Raw genomic sequence first — 24882 nt, forward strand, 5'->3', positions numbered from 1 at the left:
CCTGGTACCTAACCTACAGTTCACTCTTTGTTACGGGTCTGTATATTATCCAGACCTGGGATCAGATACTATTTAAAATTGTTCAAATACTGTTTGCTCAGTCTAACCTACCTAGAGTGCCAGATAGGTGGGGTTTACAGTTTGAACTATCCCATTGGTCCATTAAGCCAAACAAGCTCAATCGTGCACAGATAATGTATTTTAAATGATTTAAAATAGTATTTAAACCTATGTGTGATATTGACATTTGATATTGACCTTGGTTGATCATGGAATTTGGTAATGAGCAGGCTCACTGATGTGTGAATCACATGGAGTGTCCAAGAACTTGACTGAGTGAATGGGTGGTGGTATATATTCTCAACACTAGAGTGAATCATGCTGCCTTTTCTATCTACATGTGGCTATTGGATGTTATCTGGCCCTAGACCTGACCCCAGTAAGGATAAGCCTGTTGGATTTCTGTTTTCTTTTGTTGGATACGCCGGTAAACAGCTAAGCTGTCCGGTAGCAGAGAGGGACCGGAAGACCCGTGTAGAAAGGCTCAAAGAAGAGCTAGGTTTTGGTTTTTTTGTTATCCGGCGCTGTGCCGTTTCCCAGGAGAAAGGTCAATTTTGGTCTACGCTTGTGTTACTTCACACTCTAGTCACGTGCTGGCCAGCCCCCCACCGCTACACAGTGTTCATTTCAGAGAGGACCTTTGTTTCCCCATTGAGCTGCAGCATAGTCTAGCTGTAGAGGCTGAGACAAGCCCAAATAAAAGTACGTAATGAAAGAGGTGTGTGTGTCCAGGCATCAACGTATGTCAGAATGGAGGAATGATAAACATAAAAAGCCAAACAGCAAGCATTGCCAACTTGCAGGCCTTGCCAACCCTAGCCTCCCCTCCTCCCTGTCCTGTAGGTGATTGTTGCAGTGGGAGAGAAGTCTTCCCTGGACTCACTCTCTGGTTCCCCCCGCCGCCACCGTTCACCTCCTGCTACACACCCTCACCACTCCCTCTGACCTGCCCCTGATGCTTAACCACCCCAGCTCCAGCCAATCCCCTTCTGACAGGAGAGACCAAAGAGAAAGACAGATGGCCCATGATGTAGTAAGTAGACAGAGACAAAGGGAAGCGTCTTAATTCGGATGCAAGAGCTGCGTGGTGGGTCCCAGGGAACCTGATTTTGCCACTCCAGTTCTTTCATATCAGTGCTGATGAAGGGAAGGAAGCAAGGAGAGGACACCATTTAAGATTATTGAGATACACCCTTCATATCAGATTGAAGAAGTGTGAAAATCTAACTGTTTTGGGGGGGGGGAGATTGTCTGTAAATAAATATAAATCAGTAAAAATGGTTTTTATTGTATGATTCATTCAACATACTGATGACACACTGCAAACCAGCTAAATCAGACAGGGTAATATGAGGGTAAACAGAGTCCATAAGAAATAAATGATAATGATAATATTATTGAAAAGGAACCATATAAGCATGACTATAGAGGGAACCATATGTCACGTAACCTTGTTGTAAGGACATGATTGCTTAACAAATAGCATGCAAATTACAGAACAACCAAAAAAAAGGCAACTGATTAAACACTGTTGAACACCGAGTCATACAATACTTACACTTCACGTTGCGTTTATTCATTTGTCAAATACAAAGTCGTTGGATCCTCAGAGGAGCAGAGTTTCACATTACATCTGAAGCTACAGTACTGTTTTCAGGATTCAGCGTTTCTTGGGCTTGGTTTGTCTGGGGCTAGGCTCAGGCTTCTGACTCACTGGTTTGGGTTCAGGGCTGGACACCTTTGACTTGGGAGATGCTGCCACAGACTGCTTGCTCACTGCAATGCAAATTGTATGGATGAGTGTCCAAAACCCAAATCCAACAGTTTTGGCCTATCACTGAAGGGGTGTTACGGTGATGACCTATGACTGAGGTGCGTTACGCTGTTGACCATTCACAGCAGTGTGTTGACCTATCACAGAGGTGTGTTATGGTGTTGACCTATCACAGCGGTGTGTTATGGTGTTGACCTATCACAGAGGTGTGTTACGGTGTTGACCTATCACAGCAGTGTGTTGACCTATCACAGAGGTGTGTTGACCTATCACAGAGGTGTGTTATGCTGTTGACCTATCACAGCAGTGTGTTGACCTATCACAGCGGTGTGTTGACCTATCACAGAGGTGTGTTGACCTATCACAGAGGTGTGTTACGGTGTTGACCTATCACAGAGGTGTGTTACGGTGTTGACCTATCACAGAGGTGTGTTACGGTGTTGACCTATCACAGAGGTGTGTTACGGTGTTGACCTATCACAGAGGTGTGTTAACCTATCACAGAGGTGTGTTACGGTGTTGACCTATCACAGAGGTGTGTTGACCTATCACAGAGGTGTGTTACGGTGTTGACCTATCACAGAGGTGTGTTATGGTGTTGACCTATCACAGAGGTGTGTTACGGTGTTGACCTATCACAGAGGTGTGTTACGGTGTTGACCTATCACAGAGGTGTGTTATGGTGTTGACCTATCACAGAGGTGTGTTACGGTGTTGACCTACCTTTGGCCTCCAGACTGGGCCTGCCCTGTAGCTGTCTCTCCAGATCTTGAATCTTCTCCAGCGCAGCCTGGAGGGCCTCCTCTGCCTTTAGGGCCCGCTCCTCTGCTCGCTGGACACGAGCCTCAACCCCACTGACAGACAGACAGGCACAGACAGACAGGTACAGACAGGCAGGTACAGACAGACAGAGACAAACAGGCACACAAAATCAAAAAACACACAGGCAAGATGGCCCTTGTAGGACAGAAAAATAAAGTGAAGCACTTTAGATAGTGTGGCCGCTCATGAATGACAAATAACTTACAGTAACTCGTGCTGCAGAACCCCTACTGTGGCCAGGGCATCAAAGGCTCTCTGACCGTTAGGTGTGTGTGGACGGGCAACCATGTCTTCAGTCTGCCGAGGGCCAAACAAAGAAGATTTGGACATTGGATCTGAATGTCTGCCTTTCTACAACAATGTTTTCATAATGAAATGATATACTGGTAAAACACACAGCACCATGTACTGACCCCATCCAGCAGAATAGTATCCTCCCCCAGGGTTCGCTCAATGATATTACCATCATGGCCTATCAGCTTCATAATAGAGCCGGCCAGTGAGCACTCCATGGCCTCTTCTGGGTACTCTGCCTCCACCTGCAGGTCAAAAATAAGTATTGCAGAACAATTCCAAAACTGCAGCCGATGAGACATCTAACCTCTGGCTCTCTGGACAATATTAAAACGTGAGTGAAAATATGTGAAGGGTGAAGTTGCTAATAGAACTAGGGTCCGTTTAGCATTTCCCCATTAATGGTAAAGGTTAGGATTGGGGGATGGGAAGCTCATTCTAGATCTCACCCCAGAGCTGTATAAAAACAAGTCACTTGCAAGTCAAATCAAATGTTATTTATCACATAGACAAATATAACAGGTGTAGACCTTACCGTGAAATGCTTACTTACAAGCCCTTAACCAACAATGCTGTTCAATAAATAAAATTAAGAAAATATTTACTAAATAAACTAAAGTAAAACAATTAAATAAAAAGTAACACAATAAAATAACAATAACGAGGCTATATACAGGGGGTACCGGTACCGAGTCAGGTAATTTCATTGATTTGGAATAGGATTCCTTGTTGAACACCTCTCAGGAACTGGAATAGGACATGATCAGTTTTGTTTCAAAATGTGTTTTAGTAGTATTTTTTGGTGAAGCTACTGCAGGTTTAGCTCACCATGTGTACGACCTCAATGAATTCCATTGGACTCTTCTTGTTCGGCTCCTCTTCTTCATCTAAAGCCTCTACTGGAACAACTGCAGGTAGGTTCATCTAAGGAAAGTAGGTGACGTAATTATAAACTCAGCGATAAAAGAAATGTCCCTTTTTCAGGACCCTGTCTTTCAAAGATAATTCGTAAAAGTCTAAATAACTTCACAGATCTTCATTGTAAATAAAGGGTTTAAACACTGTTTCTCATGCTTGTTCAATGAACCATAAACAATTAATGAACATGCACCTGTGGAACGGTCGTTAAGACACTAACAGAAAACTTAGGACACTAAAGAGGCCTTTCTACTGACTCTGAAAAGCACCCAAAGAAAGATGCCCAGGGTCCCTGCTCATCTGAGTGAACGTGCCTTAGGCATGCTGCAATGAGGCATGAGGACTGCAGATGTGGCCAGGGCAATAAATTGCAATGTCCGTACTGTGAGACGCCTAAGACAGCGCTACAGGGAGACAGGACAGACAACTGATCATCCTCGCAGTGGCAGACCATATGTAACAACACCTGCACAGGATCGGTACATCCGAACATCACACCTGCGGGACAGGTGCAGGATGGCAACAACAACTGCCCGAGTTACACCAGGAACGCACAATACCTCCATCAGTGCTCAGACTGTCCGCTGTAGGCTGAGAGAGGCTGGACTTGTAGGCCTATTGTAAGGCAGGTCCTCACCAGACATCACCAGCAACAACGTCGCCTATGGGCAAAAACCCACCGTCGCTGGACCAGGCAGGACTGGCAAAAAGTGCTCTTTACTGACAAGTCGCGGTTTTGTCTCACCAGGTGTGATGGTCGGATTCGCGTTTATAGTCGAATCGATTTGGAGGTGGAGGGTCCGTCATGGTCTGGGGCGGTGTGTCACAGCATCATCATTGCAGGCAATCTCAACGCTGTGCGTTACAGGGAAGACATCCTCCTCCCTCATGTGGTACCCTTCCTGCAGGCTCATCCTGACATGACCCTCCAGCATGACAATGCCACCAGCCATACTGCTTGTTCTGTGCGTGATTTCCTGCAAGACAGGAATGTCAGTGTTCTGCCATGGCCAGCGAAGAGCCCGGATCTCAATCCCATTGAGCACATTGAGCACATCTGGGACCTGTTGGATCGGAGGGTAAGAGCTAGGGCCATTCTCCCCAGAAATGTCTGGGAACTTGCAGGTGCCTTGGTGGAAGAGTGGAGTAACATCTCACAGCAAGAACTGGCAAATCTGGTGCAGTCCATGAGGAGGAGATGCACTGCAGTACCTAATGCAGCTGGTGGCCACACCAGATACTGACTGTTACTTTTGATTTTGACCCCCCCCCTTGGTTCAGGGACACATTATTAAATTTCTGTTAGTCACATGTCTGTGGAACTTGTTCAGTTTATGTCTCAGTTGTTGAATCTTGTTCAACATGTTCATACAAATATTTACACATGTTAAGTTTGCTGAAAATAAATGCAGTTGACAGTGAGAGGACGTTTCTTTTTTGCTGAGTTTATATCACAAACAAAGCACTTGACTTTTTAAACATGTTAAAAATGACATCCCACCAGCCATCAAGCTAGTTGAATAAATGTTGTTTCTACGTCATTTCAACAACAACAATTTAGGCTATATTTTTCCTACTGATGATCCCGAATGAAAAAGGGATCATCAACGTCATCAACGTGAAGGAATTTGGGGTTATTCTTTTTTTACCTACATCTATATATTTATACCTACAATGATATGGCAAAAAAATCCATTCACTTTGAATTTACGTTAGTTGACATCTCAATCAAATGTAAATCAAAACTACACGTTAAACTGACGTCAGTGCCCAGTGGGATGGTGTTCACACATCAGGTGGCTAACTGCAAGGTAGGGAGGGATCACAGTGAAGGATTATGACAGACTCACCAGAGATTCCATGCTGGGCATCGCAGAGGGAAGAAGTTCCGTCAAAGAACGGTGGACCAAATTCAGTGTGACGCGCAGCTCCACGGGACTGCCCTTCTTGTCGGACAGCAGGATCCGACAGAACTCTATCCACTCGCCACATTCCCTCTGACCAGCGTGAACGCACACACACACACACACACACACACACACACACACAAATGCATACATGCATGCACACACACGCAAAAACACACAAAGCTTAGCATTCCCATCCTTGAGTGCAAAACATTGAGAATGTTAGCAGGCTCTACACAGCAAGCATTTGTGTGGGTGAGTGAGTACCTGCAGTTTGTTGAGCTCAGAAAGCTCATTCTCTGAGTCATCCCGAGCCATGCTCCTCTGAATCTCCTCCTCCACAATGGCCCGGCAAGAGCTGCAGAGAGAGAGAGAAAAAAAAGCTCTGAGTTAGTGTGAACAATCTTCTTACACCCGAAATCCCCATGATCCACTCATCGCTAGGTTTACAAACTTCAGGTGGTGAGGGTAGGCAACAACACATCTGCCACGCTGATCCTCAACACTGGGGCCCCTCAGGGGTGTGTACTTAGTCCCCTCCTGTACTCCCTGTTCACCCACGACTGCGTGCCCAAACATAACTCCAACACCATTATTTTTTTTTTACCATTATTTTACCAGGTAAGTTGACTGAGAACACATTCTCATTTACAGCAACGACCTGGGGAATAGTTACAGGGGAGAGGAGGGGGATGAATGAGCCAATTGTAAGCTGGGGATGATTAGGTGGCCGTATGAGGGCCAGATTGGGAATTTAGCCAGGACACCGGGGTTAACACCCCTACTCTTACGATAAGTGCAATGGGATCTTTAATGACCTCAGAGAGTCAAGACACCGTTTAACGACCCATCCGAAAGACAGCACCCTACACAGTGTAGTCACTGCCCTGGGGAATTGGGATATTTTTTAGACCAGAGGAAATAGTGCCTCCTACTGGCCCTCCAGCACCACTTCCAGCAGCATCTGATCTCCCATCCAGGGACTGACCAGGACCAACCCTGCTTAGCTTCGGAAGCAAGCCAGCAGTGGGATGCAGGGTGGTATGCTGCTGACCATCATTAAGAATGCTGACTACACAACAGTGACCGACAACGATGAGACAGCCTATAGGGAGGAGGTCAGAGAACTGGCAGTGTGGTGCCAGGACAACAACCTCTCCCTCAATGTGAGCAAGATAAAGGAGCTGATCGTGGACTACAGGAAAAGGTGGGCCGAACAGGCCCCCATAAACATCAACGGGGCTGTTGTGGAGCGGGTCGAGATTTTCAAGTTCCTTGGTGTCCACATCACCAACAAACTATCATGGTCCAAACACACCAAGGCAGTCGTGAAGAGGGCACGACAAAACCTTTTCCCCCTCAGGAGACTGAAAAGACATGGGTCCTCAGATCCTCAAAATGTTCTACAGCTGCACCATCGAGAGCATCCTGATCGGTTGCATCACCGCCTGGTATGGCAATTGCTCGGCATCTGACGGTAAGGTGCTACAGATGGTAGTGCATATGGCCCAGTACATCACTGGGGCCAAGCTCCCTGCCATCCAGGACCTATATAATAGGCGGTGTCAGAGGAAAGCCCATAAAATTGTCAGAGACTCCAGTCACCCAAGTTAGACTGTTTTCTCTGCTACCGCACAGCAAGCTGTACCGGAGCGCCAAGTCTAGGACCAAAATTCACCTTAACCTGTTGGGGCTACAGGTTAGCAATGAACCCCGAGACGGGATTGCTAACAAGGCTGGAAATTCAAAACATCAAAAATCTAATAATTTCAATTTCTCAAACGGGGTGCTATGCTAAGAACAATAGGCTATGCTATACAGTTAGCATCATCTAATATCGATAATAACATTGTAAATATCCCCTTACCTTTGATTATCTCCATCAGAAGGCACTGCCAGGAATCCCAGGTCCAGAACAAATGTGGTTTCTTTTGACAAAGTTCATAATTTATGTCCAAATAACACCTAGTAGTTAGCGTTCAGTATGCTCCCACAAAACGTGGTGGGGGGGGTGTAAAATCACGCCGAAAAGCTAAAAAAAACTAGTAAATAATCTATTTACGTTCGTTCAAACATGTCAAACGTTGTTTAGCATTAATCTTTTGGTCCATTTTTAACGTGAAACATCAGTAAACATCAGTAATATTTTCACACACAACCTATCCTATGTCTAGATAAACAATTATGACAAACTCACTCTTCTCAGATTTATGGTCTGAGAAGGCGCAGGCGCAAAAAAATGAAGTGACGACATGTCAACTTCCCTGCATTCTAATTTGCTCTCTGTTTATCATAGACGCTTCAAACAACTTTATAAAGATCGTTGACATCTAGTGGAAGCCGTAGGAGTTGCGAAATGAATCCTTTCTCACTATGGTATCTATAAAACAATGACACTAAATAGTACAGTCACAAAATTCACATTTTTTTTGATCTATTTTTCACAGGTTTTTGCCTGCAATATGAGTTTTGTTATACTTACAGACACCATTCAAACTGTTTTAGAAAATTCGGAGTGTTTTCTATCCGAATGTGTTAATAATATGCATATCCTAGCTTCTGAGTTGGTGTAGGAGGCAGTTAAAAATGGGCACATATTTTTTTCAAAATTTCTCAATACTGCCCCCTAGCCCCAACAGGTTTCAGCTTCTACCCCCAAGCCATTAGACTGCTGAACAATTAAACAAATGGCCACTGGTACCCCCTCCATTTGTTTGTACACAGCTGCGACTTGCTGTTTATTATCTATGTATAGTCACTACCCCTACCTACATGTACAAATTATCTCAACTAACCTGTACCCCCGCACATTGACTCGGTACCAGTACCCCCTGTATATAGCCTCGTTATTGTTATGTTACTTTGTATTATTATTTTTTTTTTTAAATGTATTATTATTTTTGTTTTTTTACTTTAGTTTATTTGGTAAATATTTTCTTAACTCTTCTTGAACTCCGCTGTTGGTTAAGGGCTTGTAAGTAAGCATTTCACAGTAAGGTCTACACTTATTCGGCGCATGTGACAAATAAAGTTTGATTTGATATTTACCTGGTGATATATTTGGAGAAGTAGTCCAGTTTTTCTGAGAGGTTCTTGGCGTCTTCCTCTAGTTGCTCCAGGGAGACCTCCATGATGGCGGTGGTGTTCAGCCCCGGCAGGGCGTCTTGCTCCTGGTCGTCACAGTGGTCTGGGACCATCTGGAGGAGCATGTCCACCATCCAGCGAGTCAGAGCCGTGTGGATGGAGTTCACCTGGAAACACAGGCCAGAGACAATACGTAGGGGCTGGAGGGGTACTCGATTCCTTTTATAGTGACCCTATTCCCTTGATAATGCACTAACAGTAGTGCACTATATAGGGAATAGGGTGTCATTTGGGACGCATCCAATATCTTCCCAGAAGGTCTCTGGTCAAAACCAGTGCACTATAAAGGGAATAAAGTGCAATTTGGAATGCCTCCATAAAATCAAACGTACACACATTCCAATAGCAGGTAAAGGAATTGCTATCCAGGGACAGCGATGCCCGTCTCCAGTACCTCCTCACATAGCCTTCGGTTCTCACAGTCAAAGAAGTTGGCTTGGGTCAAGATGAACTCCCGGAGAGTGTTGAAGACATCATTGATCTCGATCCTGGAATAGACAAATTGTTTGACAAAAAAAATAAAAAAATAGCAACAAACAGGCTCTGGTCAAAAGTAGTGTACTATACAGGGAATATTGTGCCATTTGGGACAAACATATTGCATACAAAGAGGGGCCAGGAGAACTCACTGGACGTGTGGTTTGTGCTTGACCCTCTCATTCTCAGGCTGGGTGCTGTGGACGTGCTTCAAGGACTCCTCCGCCAGCAACATCCAGCTACCCAGGGCCTTCTCCAGCTTCAGCCAATCACAGTGGGGCAGCCTCTCGGTGCGGCCAACAAGGGCCTTCAGTCGGGTGGCCCAGAGTTCCATCACCCCAACCAGGCACATCAATTGCTTGTGGATTCCTGAAAGGGCCACACAGACCAGTTGGTAAGGGATACATTCAGGTATGTATGGGATTATCAGGGTTCTTCAGTATGGGCCAACATTTGTTGAATCAGGGGGGGTTTGTGATGGGATGAAAAAAACCCTGCACACCCAGTACGTAGCTCTCCAGAATTCTACCCTCGTGCTCCGGTTTCCTGGGTTCTGCTGTATATTCCCTACAGACTGCGTCCGTCTCTCACACTCTCTCACCGCCATAGAAATACAATCTATAGAACATGCATCCCAATTCTAATAAACTTTTCTGTGAAGATGGGTCATTCCATTTCTAAGCTCACCACTCTCGCCGTTGATGCGCGTGCACAGCTGCTTGTGGAGCTCTGACACGGCCAGGCCCAGCTCCCTCATGGCCTCCTGGCCCCTGGGGGGCTCTCCGTCTGGGGCCGGGTGTCTCCTGAAGAGCCGGAGGCCCACCTCCTCCCAGGCCTCCTGCAGCTGGCCTAGCATGTTGAGGGTCTCCTGGCAGGAGAGGAGGTCTTCGCCCCCGTAGCGCTCACACTGAATGGTCAACGCCTGGAGGATGGGGTAGAAGATGGAGATGTCAGTGGGATTGTCCGTTATACCTGACTCACAGCAGCAGCTCCCGAGTGGCGCAGCGGCTAAGGCACTGCATCTCAGTGCTAGAGGCGTCACTATATTGGGAGTCCCATAGGGCGGAGCACAATTGGCCTAGCGTGGTCTGGGTTTGGCCTGGGTAGGCCATCAATGTAAATATCTGTTCTTAACTTTTTTTTTTTCAACTCTATTTAACCAGGTAGGCTAGTTGAGAACAAGTTCTCATTTCCAACTGCGACCTGGCCAAGATAAAGCAAAGCAGTTCGACACATACAACAACACAGTTACACATGGAATAAACAAACATACAGACAATAATACAGTAGAAAAAAAAGTATATATCCAGCGTGTGCAAATGAGGTAAGATAAGGGAGGTAAGACAATAAATAGGCCATGGTGGCGAAGTAATTACAATATAGCAATTAAACACCGGAATGGTAGATGTGCAGAAGATGAATGTGCAAGTAGAGATACTGGGGTGCAAAGGAGCACGATATATAAATAAATAAATAAATACAGTATGGGGATGAGGTAGATAGATGGGCTGTTTACAGATGGGCTATGTACAGCTGCAGTGATCTGTGAGCTGCTCTGACAGCTGGTGCTTAAAGCTAGTGAGGGAGATACGAGTCTCCAGCTTCAGTGATTTTTGCAGTTCGTTCCAGTCATTGGCAGCAGAGAACTGGAAGGAAAGGAGGAATTGGCTTTGGGGGTGACCAGTGAGATATACCTGCTGGAGCGTGTGCTACGGGTGGGTGCTGCTATGGTGACCAGTGAGCTGAGATAAGGCGGGGATTTACCTAGCAAAGACTTATAGATGACCTGGAGCCAGATGACCTGGAGCGACGAGTATGAAGCAAGGGCCAGCCAACGAGAGCGTACAGGTTGCAGTGGTGGGTAGTATATGGGACTTTGGTGACAAAACGGATGGCACTGTGATAGACTGCATCCAATTTGTTGAGTAGAGTGTTGGAGGCTATTTTGTAAATGACATCGCCAAAGTCAAGGATCGGTAGGATGGTCAGTTTTACGAGGGTATGTTTGGCAGCATGAGTGAAGGATGCTTTGTTGCGAAATAGGAAGCCGATTCTAGATTTAATTTTGGATTGGAGATGCTTAATGTGACTCTGGAAGGAGAGTTTACAGTCTAACCAGACACCTAGGTATTTGTAGTTGTCCACATATTCTAAGTCAGAACCGTCCAGAGTAATGATGCTGGACAGACGGGCGGGCAGGTGCGGGCAGCGATCGGTTGAAGAGCATGCATTTAGTTTTACTTGCATTTAAGAGCAGTTGGAGGCCACGGAAGGAGAGTTGTATGGCATTGAAGCTCGTCTGGAGGTTAGTTAACACAGTGTCCAAAGAAGGGCCAGAAGTATACAGCATGGTGTCGTCTGCGTAGAGGTGGATCAGAGAATCACCAGCACAAGAGTGACATCATCTATGTATACAGAGATGAGAGTCGGCCCGAGAATTGAACCCTGTGGCACCCCCATAGAGACTGTCAGAGGTCCGGACAACAGGCCCTCCGATTTGACACACTGAACTCTATCAGAGAAGTAGTTAGTAAACCAGGCGAGGCAATCATTTGAGAAACCAAGGCTGTTGAGTCTGCCAATAAGAATGTGGTGATTGACAGAGTCGAAAGCCTTGGCCAGGTCGATGAATACGGCTGCACAGTAATGTCTCATATCGATGGTAGTTACGATATCGTTTAGGACCTTGAGCGTGGCTGAGGTGCACCCATGACCAGCTCTGAAACCAGATTGCATAGCGGAGAAGGTACGGTGGGATTCGAAATGGTTGGTAATCTGTTTGTTAACTTGGCTTTCGAAGACTTTAGAAAGGCAGGGTAGGATAGATATAAGTCTGTAGCAGTTTGGGTCTAGAGGGTCTCCCCCTTGAAGAGGGGGATGACTGCGGCAGCTTTCCAATCTTTGGGAATCTCAGACGATACGAAAGAGACGTTGAACAGGCTAGTAATAGCGGTTGCAACAATTTTGGCAGATAATTTTATGAAAGAGAGGGTCCAGATTGTCTAGCCCGGCTGATTTGTAGCGGTCAAGACTTTGCAGCACTTTCAGGACATCAGCTATCTGGATTTGGGTGAAGGAGAAATGGGGGAGGCTTGGGCAAGTTGCTGTGGGGGGGAGCAGGGCTGTTGACCGGGGTAGGGGTAGCCAGGTGGAAAGCATGGCCAGCCGTAGAAAAATGCTTCTTGAAATTCTCAATTATAGTGGATTGGTGGTGGATCAATCATAGTGGATTGGTGGTGGATCGGTGGTGACAGTGTTTCCTAGCCTCAGTGCAGTGGGCAGCTGGGAGGAGGTGCTCTTATTCTCCATGGACTTTACAGTGTCCCAGAACTTCTTTGAGTTAGTACTACAGGATGCAAATTTCTGTTTGAAAAAGCTAGCCTTAGCTTTTCTAACTGCCTGTGTATATTGGTTCCTAACTTCCCTGAAAAGTTGCATATCACGGGGGCTATTCGATGCTAATGCAGAATGCCACAGGATGTTTTGTGCTGGTCAAGGGCAGTCAGGTCTGGAGAGAACCAAGGACTATATCTGTTCCGGGTTCTAAATTTCTTGAAAGGGGCATGCTTGTTTAATATGGTGAGAAAGGCACTTTTAAAGAATAACCAGGCATCCTCTACGGACGGGATGAGGTCAATATCCTTCCAGGATACCCGGGCCAGGTCGATTAGAAAGGCCTGCTCGCTGAAGTGTTTTAGGGAGCGTTTGACAGTGATGAGGGGTGGTCGTTTGACTGCAGACCCATTACAGATGCAGGCAATGAGGCAGTGATCACTGAGATCTTGGTTGAAAACAGCAGAGGTGTATTTGGAGGGCAAGTTGATTAGGATGATATCTATGAGGGTGCCCGTGTTTACGGATTTGGGGTTGTACCTGGTGGGTTCATTGACAATTTGTGTGAGATTGAGGGCATCAAGCTTAGATTGTGGGATGGCCGGGGTGTTAAGCATGTCCCAGTTTAGGTCACCTAGCAGCACAAGCTCTGAAGATAGATGGGGGGGAAATCAATTCACATATGGTGTCCAGGGCACAGCTCGGGGCAGAGGCTGGTCTATAGCAAGCGGCAACGGTGAGAGACTTTTTCTGGAAAGGTGGATTTTTAAAAGTAGAAGCTCGAATTGTTTGGGTACAGACCTGGATAGTAATACAGAACTCTGCAGGCTATCTCTGCAGTAGATTGCAACACCGCCCCCTTTGGCAGTTCTATCTTGGCGGAAAATGTTAATAGTTAGGGATGGAAATTTCTGGGTTTTTGGTGGTCTTCCTAAGCCAGGATTCAGACATGGTTAGGACATCCGGGTTGGCAGAGTGTGCTAAAGCAGTGAATAAAACAAACTTAGGGAGGAGGCTTCTACTATTAACATGCATGAAACCAATGCTTTTACGGTTACAGAAGTCAACAAATGAGAGCACCTGGGGAATAGGAGTGGAGCTAGGCACTGCACGGCCTGGATTAACCTCTACATCACCAGAGGAACAGAGGAGGAGTAGAATAAGGGTACGGCTATAGGCTATAAGAATTGGTCGTCTAGTACGTTCAGAACAGAGAGTAAAAGGGGCAGGTTTCTGGGCGCGATAGAATAGATTCAAGGCATAATGTACAGACAAAGGTATGGTAGGATGTGGATTCAGTGGAGGTAAACTTATGTATCGAGTGACGATGAGAGAGATATTGTCACTAGAAACATCATTTAAACCAGGGGAGGTCACTGCATGTGTGGGAGGTGGAACTAAAGGGTTGGCTAAGGCATATTGAGCAGGGCTAGAGGCTCTACAGTGAAATAAGACAATAATAACTAACCAGAACAGCAATGGACAAGGCATACTGACATTAAGGAGAGGCATGCATAGCCGAGTGTTCATAGGAGTCCAGTGAGTAGTGAGGCTGGCTGGAGACACTGCGATTCAGACAGCTAGCAGTCCAGGGCTAGCAAGCTAGCAGAAGGGCCTTAGAGGGACGTCGCAACTGAGGAAGTCTGTTATAGCCTCCTCGTGCGGAGCCTCTTCGTCAGTTGTGATGGATTAGTCGGGTTCAGTGTGGTAAAGGGGTCCAGACCAATTGGCAAAATAGGTATAGTGGCCCAAGAAATTCAGCTAACAGTCTGATATGCTCTAGACAGCTAGCAGGCCGCGGCAAGCAGGCTAGCAGATGGGCATTCAGGGGACGTCGCAACGGAGGGGCCAGTTGAATAACCCCCCCTCGGGCAGATTACGTCGGTAGTCCAGTCGTGAAGGATCGGCGGGGCTTCGTAACGGCAGTAAAAGGGGTCCAGGTATTGGTATTGTAGCCCAGGAGTGGCTGATGGACCTCTTCAGCTAGCCGGGAGATGGGCCTAACATGGGCTAGCTCCAGGCTAATTGATGCTTGCTTCAGGACAGAGACATTAGCCAGGAGTAGACACTTGGATTGCAGCTAGCTAGCTCCGATGATCCAGGTGAAAAGGTTCAGAGCTTGCGGAGGGAATCCGGGGATATGGAGAGAAAAATAGGTCCGGTACGCTCTGGTTTGATTTTTTTTTTTGTTATTCTGTCTCTCACTGTTCAAATAAACCTACCATTAAAATTATAGACTGATAATTTCTTTGTCAGTGGGCAAACGTACAAAATCAGCAGGGGATCAAATACTTTTTCCCCCTCACTGTATACATGGGACACGACAAAGACGAGGACAAAGACGTCTGACTGCTACGCCATCTTGGATTAAGAAGAACTGACTTGCCTAGTTAAATAAAGGTTCAATAAAATAAACAGGCCAGCTCAGTACAGCTAAGCTTGGCTCAGCACGGTTTGACTCAGTAGTGTGAAAAGGGTATTATAGTGGTGCTACACTAGTGACATACAGTGGAGCAGTATTCTGCAATCCTGGTCCTGAGGACTCACAGAGTGTGCAAGGTTTTGTTCCAGTCTAGTACTAAAATATATCCAGCGATACACATATGAAAGCGTTAAAAACCTCAACATTAAAACAGGAACAGAAGAAAAATTCTTACATTGGACCACTGTTTCAAATCTGAATAAAGCTGTTCTTCTGAAACTTTATCAAATTTCGGATCCGGTCTCCTACAAAACAAACAAACAAACAAACATCACAATGATATGAAGACAAAACAATGACAACTGCTCTCGTGACAGGCTGACAGTCATTTCTATGAGTGGGTGCCAGTGGGCATGTGTACGCTACCTGATGTTGGCGCCAACGAAGGTGTGCCATTTGACGATGTCAGCCTGTATGCTACTTATCCCATCACAGTGGCCGTGCTCAGCCTCTCTCAGACTCTGCACGAAGGACGTCAGCTGCTCCTTCCACTGCTCTGTCAGCTGCATGATATGGTTCAGATCTTCTGTGTCCTATGAGATACAAGGTTTATGTTTCATTATTATTTTCATCAGTATGAAGTCGTTTTATTCCAATTCAGTCAATTTGGCAGTATATGAGGGACGAGACCAGGACAACATAGAAAAATAGGATACCATATTAATAATAGATGATTTCAGAAAAGCAGGAATTCCCATCCCGGTGAAGGGTCTTTGACAGTGTGGAGTTTACCTTGGAGGTCAGGAAGAGTGTAAAGTGCTCGGCAGTCTTGGTCCAGGTCTGCTCACTGACGTGAAGCCTGCTGGCCAGCTGGAGGTTGTTCAACTTGATCACCTGGGAGGAAACAAATCAATATCAACAACTCTGATACATATGCAAATAGGGTTGTATTCATAACGGTACTTCGTAGCAAAACATTTTGCAACGGAAAACTAAAATGTCCTGGTAGCTCCTCCCTGTTTCTTCTGTTTGGTGCCAAAAGAATAAACCCCAGTTAACACTAGGCTCAGGATGAGAGAAGTCTGCGGTTCTGCTCCCTTCTCTCCTCTCCTCGCCTTCTCTCCTCCCCTTCACTTTGAGATCTACAGTACCAGTCAAAAATTTGGACACACCTACTCATTCAAGGGTTTTTCTTCATTTTGACTATTTTCTACATTTTTATTTAACCTTTATTTAACCAGGAAGGGCTCATTGAGATTTAAAATCTCTTTTTCAAGAGCGTCCTGGCCAAGATAACAGTGAAGACATCAAACTATGAAATAACACATATGGAATCATGTAGTAACCAAAAAAAGTGTTAAACAAATCAAAATATATTTTAGATTTTAAATTCCCTTTGCCTTTATGACAGCTTTGCACACTCTTGGCATTCTCTCAACCAGCTGCATGAGGTACATTTTACATTTTAGTCATTTAGCAGACGCTCTTATCCAGAGCGACTTACAGTAGTGAATGCATACATTTCATTTTTTTTTTTTTTTTTGTACTGGCCCCCCGTGGGAATCAAACCCACAACCCTGGCGTTGCAAACACCATGCTCTACCAACTGAGCCACAGGGAAGGTAGTCACCTGGAATGCATTTCAATTAACAGGTGTGCCTTCTTAAAAGTTAATTTGGGGAATTTATTTCCTTCCTAATGCGTTTGAGCCAATCAGTTGTGTTGTGACAAGGTAGGGGTGGTATACAGAAGATAGAACATATTTGGTAAAATACCAAGTACATATTGTGGCAAGAACAGTTAAAATAAGCAAAGAGAAACGACAGTCCATCATTACTTTAAGACACGAAGGTCAGTCAATGCGGAAAATTTCAAGAACTTTGAAAGTTTCTTCAAGCGCTATGAAGAAACTGGCTCTCATGACGACCGCCACAGGAAAGGAAGACCCTGCGTTACCTCTGCTGCAGTGGATAAGTTCATTAGAGCACCTCAGATTGAAGCGCATATAAATGCTTCACAGAGTTCAAGTAACAGACAGATCTCAACATCAACTATTCAGAGATTGCGTCAATCAGGTCCTTCATGGTCAAATTGCTGCAAAGAAACCACTACTAAAGGACACAAATAAAAAGAAGAGACTTGATTGGGCCAAGAAACACGAGCAATGGACATTAGACCGGTGGAAAGCTGTCCTTTGGTCTGATCAGTCCAAATGTGAGATTTTTGGTTCCAACCGCCGTGTTTTTGTGAGACGTAGAGTAGGTGAATGGATGAACTCCGCAAGTGTGGTTCCCACCGTGAAGCATGGAGGAGGTGTGATGGTGCTTTGCTGGTGACACTGTCAGTGATTTATTTAGAATTCAAGGCACACTTAACCAGCATGGCTACCACAGAATTCTGCAGCAATACGCCATACCATCTGGTTTGCGCTTAGTGGGACTATCATTTTTTTTCAACAGGACAATGACCCAAAACACACCTCCAGGCTGTGTAAGGGCTATTTGACCAAGAAGGAGAGTGATGGAGTGCTGCATCAGATGACCTTGCCTCCACAATCACCCGACCTCAACCCAATTGAGATGGTTGGTGATGAGTTGGACTGCATAGTGAAGGAAAAGCAGTCGATAAGTGCTCAGCATATGTAGGAACTCCTTCAAGACTGTTGGAAAAGCATTCCTCATGAAGCTGGTTGAGAGAATGCCAAGAGTGTGCAAAGCTGTCATCAAGGCAAAGGGTGACTACTTTGATGAATCTAAAATATATTTTGATTTGTTTAACCTGTTAGGGCTAGGGGGCAGTATTTACACGGCCGGATAAAAAACGTACCCGATTTAATCTGGTTATTACTACTGCCCAGAAACTAGAATATGCATATAATTATTGGCTTTGGATAGAAAACACCCTAAAGTTTCTAAAACTGTTTGAATGGTGTCTGTGAGTACAACAGAACTCATATGGCAGGCAAAAACCTGAGAAGATTCCTTACAGGAAGTGGCCTGTCTGACAAGTTCTTGTTCTTCTTGACTCTCTTTATTGAAAACTGAGGATCTTTGCTGTAACGTGACACTTCCTACGGCTCCCATAGGCTCTCAGAACCCGGGAAAAAGCTGAATGATGTAATTCCAGCCCCTGGCTGAAAAACATTAGCGCCTTTGGTAAGTGGTCTATCAGAGGACAATCAGACTGCACGAGGTGACCCCATGTTTTTATTTTCTCTCTCTTTGAACGTAAACACGCTTTCCCGGTCGGAATATTATCGCTTTTTTATGAGAAAAATGGCATAAAAATTGATTTTAAACAGCGGTTGACATGCTTCGAAGTACGGTAATGGAATATTTAGAATTTTTTTGTCACGAAACGCGTCGTGCGCGTCACCCTTCTTTACACTTCGGATAGTGTCTTGAACGCACGAACAAAACAGAGGATATTTGAACATAACTATGGATTATTTTGAACCAAACCAACATTTGTTATTGAAGTAGAAGTCCTGGGAGTGCATTCTGAAGAAGAACAGCAAAGGTAATAACATTTTTCTTATAGTAAATCTGACTTTGGTGAGGGCTAAACTTGGTGGGTGTCTAAATAGCTAGCCCTGTGATGCCGGGCTATCTACTTAGAATATTGCAAAATGTGCTTTCACCGAAAAGCTATTTTAAAATCGGACATAGCGAGTGCATAGAGGAGTTCTGTATCTATAATTCTTAAAATAATTGTTATGTTTTTTGTGAACGTTTATCGTGAGTAATTTAGTAAATTCACCGGAAGTTTGCGGGGGTATGCTAGTTCTGAACGTCACATGCTAATGTAAAAAGCTGGTTTTTGATATAAATATGAACTTGATTGAACAAAACATGCATGTATTGTATAACATAATGTCCTAGGGTTGTCATCTGATGAAGATCATCAAAGGTTAGTGCTACATTTAGCTGTGGTTTGGGTTTATGTGACATTATATGCTAGCTTGAAAAATGGGTGTCTGATTATTTCTGGCTGGGTACTCTGCTGACATAATCTAATGTTTTGCTTTCGTTGTAAAGCCTTTTTGAAATCGGACAGTGTGGTTAGATTAACGAGAGTCTTGTCTTTAAAATGGTGTAAAATAGTCATATGTTTGAGAAATTGAAGTAATAGCATTTCTAAGGTATTTGAATAACGTGCCACAGGATTCCACTGGCTGTTACGTAGGTGGGACGATTTCGTCCCACCTTCCCTAGAGAGGTTAACACTTTTTTGGTTACTACATGATTCTATATATGTTATTTCATAGGTTTGATGTCTTCACTATTATTCGAGTAAAGGAGTAGGTGTGTCCAAACTTCTGACTGGTACTGTATGCCCTAACCTAGCTATGCATTCTATTGTATTTCAACATGTCCTAATGTTGCTAATGCTACGACAAGATGGCTGACAAGGACTGACGGACGGACAGACAGACAAGATAGACGGAAAGACAGACAGACAGACAGACAGACAGACAGATAGACAGACAGACAGACAGACAGACAGACAGACAGACAGACAGACAGACAGACAGACAGACAGACAGACAGAAGGAAAGCAGGCCGAAAGACAAGACAAGACAAGACAAGACCAGACCAGACCAGACAGACAGACAGACAGACAGACCTTGAGTGACAGGTTGTAGGTGGTAGGAATGGACGGGTGGACAGACTGACAGAGACAGACAGACAGAGGAATAAAGAGAGAAGGACAGGGGAACGGACGGGCGGACAGACAGACAGAGACTGACCTTGAGGGCCAGGTTGTAAGTGACTCTGCTCCACAGGTCCCTCTCGTCCGTCAGTCTGGCCACCTGTCCCTCCAATCTCCTCCTCTGCATCTCATACAGGCCATGGTACTCTCCCACCACACTGAGGACACAGGTACATAGAGGTCATAGGTCATACATCCAAGTACAATTTACAGTACAGTAGATAAGAGTTGTTCCTACTTTTTCATATCTAGCCATTTGTGTACATATTATGTACATATTATTTTCAGAGATTTCATCTTTGCAAAGTTTGCACAATTTAGATAGGGGGTAGAAGGATAGGAGACATAAAGCATAGGGGATAGAAGACAAGAAGCAAAGCTAAAATCATTAAACTTAGTAAATAGCGTCTGTGTACAGTATGCACAGCAGCAGGTATGATGATGGCCAATCAGTCACTTACTCAGAGTTCTTCTGTGATTGTTCCAGAGCCTTGGCCAGCTCCTCCTGTGCTCTCTCAGCCTGCTTGGACACATACTCGTCATGCTCCCTCATCTTACACAGCTCTCTGAAGTGCACACACACAAGAATACACAGACAAAATCATATACATAGCTAAGGGGAAAAAATCGTTTAGATTATGTACTGTATACATCAATATAGATTCTGTAATTGCAGACACACACAACCCCCCCTCCACACACACAGTCCCAGGCTCACGTGTTGAGCTTAGAGATGGAGCTCCTGAAGCAGATGATCTCCTCTGTGAGCCTGCGGTCCAGAGCTCTCTGGGCCAGTGTCTCTGTGTGGAGACCCTTCAGCTGCCTGGGGATACGGTCCAACAGAGCCACATACCTCTGTCTGGACCACAGGAGCACACAGGGAGGGACACAGTTAGACCTACACTGAGTATACCAAACATTAGGAATACCTTCCTAATATTGAGTTGCACCCCCTCCCTTCCTTTTGGCACTCAGAACAGCCTCAATTCGTCAGGGCATAGACTCTACAAGGTGTTGAAAGTGTTCCACAGGGATGTTGGCCCATGTTGACTCCAATGCTTCCCACAGTTTTGTCAAGTTGGCTTGATGTCCTTTGGGTGGTGGACCATTTTTAATACACACAGGAAACTGTTGACTGTGAAAAACCCAGCAGTGTTGCAGTTCTTGACACAAACCGGTGCACCTGGCACCTACTACCGTACTCAATTCAAAGGCACTTAAATATTTTGTCTTGCCCATTCACCCTCTGAATGGCACACATACACAATCCATGTCTCAATTTTCTCAAGGCTTCAAAATCCTTCTTTAACCTGTCTCCTCCCCTTCATCGTCACTGATTGAAGTGGATTTAACAAGTGATATCAATAAGGGATCATAGCTTTCACCTGGATTCACCTGGTCAGTCTATGTCATGGAAAAAGCAGGTGTTCTTAATGTTTTGTACACTCATTGTATGAACTGGATCCTGGATCGCATTCATAAGGGCACACTAGAGAAAAAGGTTAATGGAGTTCATGGAGTCTCCTCCCCCCTGTACTTACCTGAGCTTAGCCAGGAGCTGTCCTCTCTCAGCACACTCCACACTGACCTGTCTGATCAGCTCATGGAACACTATGTTGTAGATGTTCTGTTCCACACGCACCAGCTCTAGAAGGCCTTGCATCTGGGAAGCGGGTCACAGAGATGATGTGTGTCTTAAATGGCACACTATTCACTACATCGGGTAATACTTTGACCCGGGACCCATAGGGCTCTGGTCAAAAGTATTACACTATAGGGAATAGGGTGCCATTTGGAACGCAAACAATATCATCAAACATATTTAGTGGACAAGGCACAGAACAAAATTAGCTAAAATGGTTGAATTAAGTCAAAGGTAATGTCCTGTCCAATCCAGTTACCTACATTATGTCACTTCAGGAAACGTACATATATGTTACCTATGCCAATTCGGTCACACTTGATTTGAACGTCATTACAGTGTCATAATCTTGTCATAAACATGACAACAAATGTGATAAAATGTCAAAGACAGAAAGCTATAGAATAAACATGATACTGTTTGCATCCCAAATGGCACCCTATACCCTATATAGTGCATTATTTATAGGTCCTGGTCAAAAGTAGTGCACTACCTAGGGAATAGGGTGCTATTTGGGATTGACTCTGTGTCCTGGTTTACCTGTGACAGTCCAGTCAGCGCTCTGTACTCCTGGTTAACCCCTGCTCTGTCCAACATCTCATCCATCACCTTCATCAGCTGCACTGCCTCCAGCCGCCCGCTGGGCCTCCTGTGGCATGCACACACACAGACACACGTATCCACACACGTACAAACACACACACAAACACACGCACAGACACACACAAAGACATGCAGACACACACACACGCACGTATAAACACACACACGCACAAACACACACACGTACAAACACACACACGTACAAACACACACACGCACAGAAACACACACATAAGTGGTCACCAACCCTGGTCGTGAGAGCTACAGTGTGTGACGTTTGACATGTTGTTACACCCATAATGATCCATAGTCATTCAGAACACTGCATGTTGACATGATCACTTTTTCACTCACATTGATGGAAAGACTTTGAGCATCCTTTCGTCGTCCTCCAACAGTACTGTGAATTTACTAAAACGGGAGAGAGGAATAGAAGTCAGAAGATGAGGACATTATCATTAAGCGGAGGGGGAAAATACAACACACAGTAGAATCCTCCTCACTCACTCGTCATAGCACTCCAGTCCTTGAACCCCTTTGTTTTTCACAATGTGATATTCCTCTGGGATGAGGCTCTCCATAAGGCTCATGTCCTGGGGAGAACAACACAAGGTCCTGTTAAACCACACAGAACAGACTGTGTCTGGTAATGACCGTGTCTGGAATCAGATCAATTCATTGACGATGGCCACACATTTAAAGGCAATGGCATTTGGGTGCACTCGTTTGCATCTCCCGGTGCCCCGGTGTGTGGAGATTTCACTTTAGGACCAATGTAATGGTCTAAAATGTGCAGCCTCCGCTAATCTGGGGCACCGGACATTGCAAAATGTAAGCGCCCATTTGTGTTTTTATATGTATGTCCGGGCTCTGCTTGCCTTTTGAATGCCCTGTGTGTGGGTGGTGCCCCTGTCAGCCATGGGTGGCAGGGGAATCCTCTCCCTCTGAGAGGCCATGGAATCACACAAAAAGGAGATGTCCCTGAGCCAACCCACAGAAAACAACACAAAACAATCACAGACAGAAAATTAGTAATGTATTTTTCTATAAACATGTAGATACACTGATATGGCAGCTCATGTCCCCCCTCCCCGTCCCCCATGGCTTTTGCATTGCAAATTCCCAACATGGATTCTTATTGGTTAAACCTGCCCGCTCCTGTCAATGACGTCGGTTGGTCGAGAAAGTATTGGTATTTCTTGCGTCCGACTGGGTGATGCCAAATCGCGTCCGTGTGTCGTATTCCATAGACCTAAGGGAGGCAGTTAAACCAACAATAAACAACCATAGACAAACAAAAAACGATTTACTTACAAACAATGTAGTGACACTGTAGTGACTTCCTGGGACCACGCATTGAGAATGTGGCAGGAATCTGGTTAGACTTGACTCTGACATATGTCATCTATGCTGGACCAAACCGCACTAAAGCCCTGGACCAGAGTTACCGTACATAAACCATACCTTGAAGTCTTTGGGGGTCTTGGTTAGCTTTGGGGGTCCCAACCTATCATGGGGACAGATGGTTGAGGTGAGGGTGGCCAGGAGCTCATCTGGGATCAAGTCATTCTGCATCGGGACAAGCTGCATCTTTGATCGATCTGTCACTGGCACCTGTTTCTCTTTCAGCTCAGGGAGTTCTGAAAGGGCTGAAGACAAGTACACAGACATTCAAAATAATGCTCAATTGAGTCAATCAATCAAATGTATTTATAAAGGTGTTCTGCAAAGTATTGTATTGTAAGGGAAAATGTCTGAAAGCTGAAATATTGGAATTCATAGGTACATGATAGAGAGAGAGCACGTTATGCCACAGCTGCTGTTGCATGCCATGTGTAACTAGGGTCAGTGCTATCCAAGATCCTTGGGGCGTCCCTACCCTAAACCTTAACCATTTTAAATGTCAACTTCAGGGACGTCTGAAGGATTCCGGATAGCACGGACCGTGTAGCTAGTAGCTAGCTAGCTAGCTTAACAAGCAATATAGAAGTACCACGCATACACCCGTCTGTCCATAGTTTACCTCTGTCATGATCTTCCACAGGTGATACAAGAGAATGACTTGACTTTATCCTCCGGCCCTCTGGTTTCGGTAAGACAGGAGGTGACGGGCTTGATTTTATGGATGCAGACATCCTCAACTAACATTAGCTAGCTAGCTACAAAATGTAAACAATAATACTAATTATAGCGAGCTAACTAACGTTCGCCAAAAAATAGCCCAATTAACGTTAGCATGTTCGCATGTAGTCGATAACTCGCCACTTCCAAGCAACTTTGTTCTGCATAGCGTTGTTATAAATATTAGCGTCCATAAGAGAACAAAGTAGCTAGCTAAAACCTCACTGAAGAACTTTAGTGTCACTGGAATTATTTCAAAACTCCTGTCGGTCACTTCCCCCCCCCGTGGAGTTGTTGCTATGGACGCTCAACTGCAACAGATGGCCGTGTCTGTAGACCAGGAGTGTCGGAGGGAGGAAATCCCTCGTTCCTATGAGGAGTCAACATTTCATAAACCCAGTCCCAGGAGGTTGGTGGCACCTTAATTGGGGAGGACGGGCTCGTGGTAATGGCTGGAACGGTATCAGTGGAATGGTATCAAATACATCGAGAGCATCCTGACCGGTTGTATCACCGCCTGGTATGGAAACTGCTCGGCATCTGACCGTAAGGCGCTACAGAGGGTAGTGCGTACAGCCCAGTACATCACTGGGGCCAAGCTTCCTGCCATCCAGGACCTATATACTAGGAGGTGTCAGATGACAGGCCAAAA

At 45.2% G+C, this 24882-nt stretch overlaps 1 protein-coding gene across 1 annotated transcript; it reads right to left on the reverse strand.

The window, feature by feature from the left end:
• Nucleotides 1-1328: 1328 nt before the first annotated feature.
• axdnd1 (axonemal dynein light chain domain containing 1) lies at nt 1329-24715 on the reverse strand. The gene is made up of 25 exons (XM_014149577.2): nt 24133-24715; nt 23574-23758; nt 23258-23361; nt 22988-23090; nt 22617-22702; nt 22464-22520; nt 22047-22155; nt 21406-21527; nt 20583-20723; nt 20326-20430; nt 19902-20022; nt 15944-16045; nt 15578-15744; nt 15387-15456; nt 10084-10318; nt 9549-9765; nt 9314-9407; nt 8824-9026; nt 6043-6133; nt 5719-5865; nt 3779-3874; nt 3070-3195; nt 2862-2953; nt 2558-2688; nt 1329-1836 (listed from the first exon to the last, which is right to left on the reverse strand). Exons 1-25 carry the CDS (start codon nt 24242-24244, stop codon nt 1721-1723), a joined length of 3132 nt encoding a protein of 1043 aa, XP_014005052.1. The 5' UTR covers nt 24245-24715; the 3' UTR covers nt 1329-1720.
• Between the last annotated feature and the right edge of the window lie 167 nt (nt 24716-24882).

Source organism: Salmo salar, chromosome ssa16 (genome assembly GCF_905237065.1).
Source record: "Salmo salar chromosome ssa16, Ssal_v3.1, whole genome shotgun sequence".
Taxonomy (NCBI): domain Eukaryota; kingdom Metazoa; phylum Chordata; class Actinopteri; order Salmoniformes; family Salmonidae; genus Salmo; species Salmo salar.